This window comes from Primulina huaijiensis, chromosome 10 (assembly GCF_012295235.1).
Source record: "Primulina huaijiensis isolate GDHJ02 chromosome 10, ASM1229523v2, whole genome shotgun sequence".
Classification (NCBI taxonomy): domain Eukaryota; kingdom Viridiplantae; phylum Streptophyta; class Magnoliopsida; order Lamiales; family Gesneriaceae; genus Primulina; species Primulina huaijiensis.
The window spans coordinates 13,737,141-13,743,001 of NC_133315.1; the positions used below are offsets into that span (position 1 = coordinate 13,737,141).

Genomic DNA, 5,861 nt, shown 5'->3' on the forward strand with positions numbered 1-5,861 from the left:
GGCGCGCACCATACTGCCCAACACCCAAAATTCCAGCAACCCGCACGCTAGGGCGCCAGATCCTGCACGATGGCGCGTAGTATTCTGCCCAAAACGTATTTTTAACTTCAGAATTTGCGAAAGTGGTAAACTAAAAAGTTGTAGCCCTATGTCTTGGCTTGCATCTCCAATTAACCTCATGTCATTTGAAGGTCTGAGTAAAAAGTTATGCTCAATCTCCCAACATGTGTCAACGACGATACGCACGACACACTTCGGGCCACTTTTGTCTCGTCTTCCCTAATGAATTGACCAAAACTCAAAATAAGAAAGTTATAGCCTTATGTCTTATCTTTCTAATGAAAATGGCCTCACATCAAATGAATCAATATACAAAACATTATGCTAAAAAATCACAACTACTGCCACATTTTTCATACTTTTTCTGCACTTCCATTACCTATTTAGCTCAAATTCCACCTTTGATTCTACCCATCCATTAACTATTCCATTCTATGACATTCATTACCATTCATACCATAACGTAAAGCCATAAATCATCACAACTACTGCCACAATTTTATTTTTTTTCAAAATTCGGGCATTACAAAATATGTTTGGTATGGTTCCTTGATTAATAAACTTGATAAATTGAACATCAATATTTTAAATGACATTGATATTATGCATGCATGAAATTGTGAAATTAAATGCAAATTAATTTTGTATGTTGACTTTAGTGGGAGTGAGTATATTGGAAAGTCAACAATGAGAAGAATATATTGATGTTTATGTCTACATATGTGATGAACACCGTTTGGATATTGTGAATATCATTGAAATGTTAGGCAGATATTTAAGAAACCCGACATTAGATCATTAATCGGGTTATGCGGTACATAAAGTGAACTAAGGATTTAATGCTTACACATCGGAGATCTGACATTTGGAAATAGTTATATATTTGGACTCCGAATAAAGTTGTGGAATTTTATCACGGGTAATGATCATTGGTCTAAGAAACCATTGAGGATCAATTATGAAAGTAAAACCGGTATATTATATTTAAAGAACAACTGAAACTTGTCAAAGTCAAAATATATTGACATGGAGTTTCTAGTTGGAAGGGAATAATTCAGAGTGGTTATGTGTCAATTGAACATGTTATTGTAAACTCTATAATTGCGGATGGGTTTGTCATGGGTTGGCCACCCAAGATGTTTATGAGCATGTGATACACATGGTGTTGTCCATATAGATTATATGCATGTACAGTGGTAGTTTGTATTCGGTTTGAGTATGGACTCACGTGACATGATTTAAGTTTCTGTACAGACTATGGTTAATTTGAATTACTCTGAAATAAAGTGATGACTTTCATTGTGGTTTAGTATTCGGTTGAAAGTCTGTTATTGGACTCTTTGAGCCATTAGGAGGACCAGTTGGAAATGCAAGTTTTATTCTTTGATCACATTTATGTATTTTCATGCTATACGTCCATAATTGATCTATGTTATTGATTATGTTAATATTGTGATTATCGATGGGTCTAGTGATTTTAAATGTAGCGATGACTGCTTTGGTTCAATATCGGTATAATTGATAGACCAGATTGTTAAAAAATATTTTGGTTTAGATAGCAAGAGCTCAATCCAATTTTTGCATGTACAATATCTGGATAACTTATGTGGCCCAAGTGGGATATTGTTGAAATTATTTAATAAGCTCACATAATTTAATTAATTGTATATGGACACACTATCTAATAAAAAAATCCAATAAAGTGATTTAATTATTATGAGTTTTCAAAATATTAAATAAATTGATATGGTCCACTTTATGTATAGAAACCCAGCCCAATTAAGTTTTCTATGATGAGTCGAATACTGCTAAAGTTATATAAGGTTATGATCCCCAAGACAGATAGAATAACACATAATATATATGGTACACATTATTCTAGATCTCTCTCCTTCTCCTATCTAAGACAAGAATAAGGTGGTCGATTCTCTGTTGTCTTGAAAGATCCATAACTCCAACGTTAGATCGATCAATGGATCCAGGTACGTGTTTACTGTTGTTTATATTTTCTGATAATCCGACATGAATTCCTGGCGTGTTGTGATATATGCATTTAATCACATAATTTATAGATTTATTTTATTAAATATCCAATATTGATTGCTAGAAAAGTGTAATTATTAATTATATAATATGAAATATAAATATGAATTAACTTCACTAGAAATAAGTAGCCATCGTTTCTCACCATCTATACTATATTATTAAGTGTGAGACACTTATAATAACTACCTCAGAGGATACTAAAATATTTCATTCTATAATTATCCTTCTTAACCTACTAAAAATCTCCTCAAGTGATCACTCCATATTTTATACAGAAAAAAAATCAAAACAAAACTTCCATTTTAAATCGAACAAATCTTCTAAATTGAAAATAATTTCATATTAATTTTTTAGTATTATTTGATCAAATTAAAAATAATAATAACACATGCAACACGTGTTGATCTTTTACTAGTTTTCATTATGTGTGTGAATTTTTGTTATATGCTCCATTCCGGGTATAAAACTAAAAAAAAAAAAAAAAATTCTTTGTCTTTATTGAAATTTTCCATGTTTAAGATAACTTTAATCAAACGTTTTTTTAAAAAAATTAACTTAAAGAAAATAATTACTTTTCAAAATAAAATTTGATATTCTCAAAAATTTCCCCGCTTTGTTTGTTTCATAGGACGTGATTAAGTATCAGTCTTTCACTCACCAATTATATATACACAATGATCTTAGATTACATATCCATCAAACTTTCACAATGAACGTCGATGCTAAGCGCAATTCCGTCATATTCCGGACCAATATGGCACACCGGAGGCAGGAATCCACGAGTCGCCCCCAACGAAATTTTGAACACAGAATGGGGCAACCTCACCGGGGTCACTCATAGCATGAAAACCAGGCCATTTCACTCTAGCAGCAGTTGAAGCCCCACTCCCGGTGTTCATATACTCCCCGTAGTATAGGGTCGAGAGCGCGAAATCTCCGTCCCACTCGGTCCACCCCTTCCCATCAATCATACCATCCAGATCCGTCTTCGAAACCACGGTCCTCGAGTACTTCTTCCACGGCCTGCCTAGGTAACTCTTGAACATCCCCTTAACAATACCAAAATCAGAAGCTGGCACGACACGGGAATTCACTATAGAAATCCCTGTGTTCTCATTCGGGTCGTCCCTTCCCTGCGCGGTTACCATGTTGGATTGGTGATCCATCGGCCTACGAACGAATATATCGCAGTTCTGGAAAACCACCGCTGCGTCACCGAATATGAAGTCGATAGTTCCGTGTATCTGGCAGTCGCGATAAAACTGCCGTAGAGAGTGGACTAGAAGGGTATCTTGGTACCCCTTGAAGCTGCATTGGTAGAAAATGGCTAGGTCCGAGCTTGCCCTCAATGCCACAGCCTGATGTTTGTGTGGCCCCGCCGTGTTCTCGAATGTCACGCCCCTCGCCCAGAACCCATCACCGGAAACACCTACACAAACAAAAAAACACAAGAATATCTATTCAAGATGACAGAAAAATTCGATAAGAACTACTCAAATAACAATGAAATTGCATGCTACTAACCAAATGTAGCAGAACTGAAAGTGGTTTGCCCATCTTGCACATTACCACTTGCTGTCACAACAGTTTTGTCCATGCCATCGCCAACCAGCATAATGTTCTTCAAATCCCTACTGATCTCTACTTTCTCGTTGTACAAGCCCGATTTCACGTATATTATCGCTCTTTCGGGACGATTTCCGCCCATTCCAGCGAGTGCCACGATTGCTTCGTTGATTGTCTTATAATTTCCGGAGCCATCCTTAGCAACTACAAGATCAGCCTTTGAAGTAGCCGGGTTCCAAGATGTTAGTGGCCCCCCTTCTTGGTTGGAGCCTGGCTTCCACTTCACCCCTGAATTACAATGTTACCAAGGATATTTAGATACACATTTATGAAATATACATATGTCAAAACAATTTAATTTACCCCACATGACAAGATCCCTAAGATTTTTTTTAAAAAAAAAAAATTAAGTTGAGATAAATTTTTAATTGGTTTTTTTAATATAATTATATTAATTAAAATAGACTTCAAGATTTATTAATTTTTCAATTTATAATCCTCTATCGATATTAATATTTTGAATTTTTATCACTCGAGCTAATTTTAACTTTTCTGTTCGATCATTGATTTTAATTTATTAAATATTAGAAAATAAAATTCAAAGAAATCTTGGAAAAAATATTCGACCACACGATTATATTATATATTAAACTAATTACCCTAAAAGTTACCACATTTAAATATACAATTTCTTTTATGACAAAAGCATGCATCAACTATATATCAAGCGCAACAATATTATGTTTGTTAGATATATATATAACCTAGCTAGCTAGTAAACTATTTTCTTTTTAATTTTTTATGTTATTTAATTTTTCTTTCATTCATGCCCTTCTCAATTAAAAATACATATTTTAAGAAATTAGATAGAAGTATAAACATAAGATAATATTTAAAAACTAAACATAAGATAATATTTAAAAACTAAGTACCTTATATAAACATATCGTCCACCAATAGACGTTTACACATATAAAATTAGGAAAAAATGATTTTTATCCATTAACTTTTTTTGTTTTGAGTTTTAGCTCAAATAAGTTTCAAATTTTAGTTTTAGAATCGTAACTTCGATTTTCTTTAGCTTTTAGTCCTAATCATTCATGATGTTGATGTGATAGTGGAAATGACTGGAATCTTCACCTAAATTAACTTGAAATTAATATAATCGATGTACAAAATCCAAAATTTAAATGTTCATATAGTGTTAGAACCTCTAAAAAAATGATTTTCTCGTTAAAATTTGTAACGATCAAACAAATTGTATTTTGCTATATTTCACAAAAAAAAAATTTGTGGGAAATTAACTTACATTTAGATAAATCCATTAATATGAGCTAGTGTTAGGAAAGTATTTTTCAAAATATTATCAAATTAATTAACCTTATTATTGAAGCCTATAAAATCAAAATAATCAAAACTCACCGATTCCCTTCCACCTTGGACTCCTTTTATTCCCATACACAGCCAAACCCTCCCTGATCAAAGAACTCAAATTCCGTGTCGCAACTCGGGCCTCCGACAGCAACCCCTCCTCCGTCAGCCCCTCCACACAACCGTTATGGCTGGCCAATGCGGCACTCAACCAAGTCACCCCATCATCGTGGCTGCAGTTCTCGGCCCGAACTATCCGGGCTAGCCTCGGCTCCACGTCTCGATACATCTTCAGGCAATCACACACGGGCCCGGCCTTCGATCCTCGGTTAATATCATCCCAGCTAGCTATTGCATGCAGCATCTCCTCTCTCACCATTTTCACCACTTCAAGCTCCTCCCTGCAAGAAACATCAACACGTGCAAAGGCCAGAAGCACAAGGATCAGAAAGGTGGTGGAAAAAGGCAACATCTTTGTTTCCTGAATTTGATCGAATTAATGCAAAGATGATTGAATGGGATCGAATATATGTAGAGTAAATGCATGAATAATCGGTCCGTAAGCTTATACACACGTATAGCCATGTGTCGTCGCGTGGAGCTAGCTTATATGTATTGTGCGGTGGCTTCGAATGCCTTTGTTGGGATGATTTTAATGCGTTCGATTGCCATAATCGAACAATGAATAATGGCAAGTTGGCTAGGGATTTTATTGACTCAGTTGTAAAAAACAATCTTTATTTTAATATAATTTAACTTTTAATGGTTTCGTTTCACTTTATCTGTATACTCATGCGATCAACATAGATAAAGTCACT

The 5,861-nt window shown here is 34.7% G+C and overlaps 1 protein-coding gene across 1 annotated transcript; it reads right to left on the reverse strand.

Moving 5' to 3' along the window:
• Positions 1-2,717: 2,717 nt before the first annotated feature.
• LOC140986922 (probable pectinesterase/pectinesterase inhibitor 36) lies at positions 2,718-5,564 on the reverse strand. Its single transcript, XM_073455340.1, has 3 exons — positions 5,095-5,564; positions 3,631-3,960; positions 2,718-3,535 (listed from the first exon to the last, which is right to left on the reverse strand). The coding sequence occupies exons 1-3, from the start codon at positions 5,513-5,515 to the stop codon at positions 2,844-2,846; spliced, it is 1,443 nt and encodes a 480-aa protein (XP_073311441.1). The 5' UTR covers positions 5,516-5,564; the 3' UTR covers positions 2,718-2,843.
• Between the last annotated feature and the right edge of the window lie 297 nt (positions 5,565-5,861).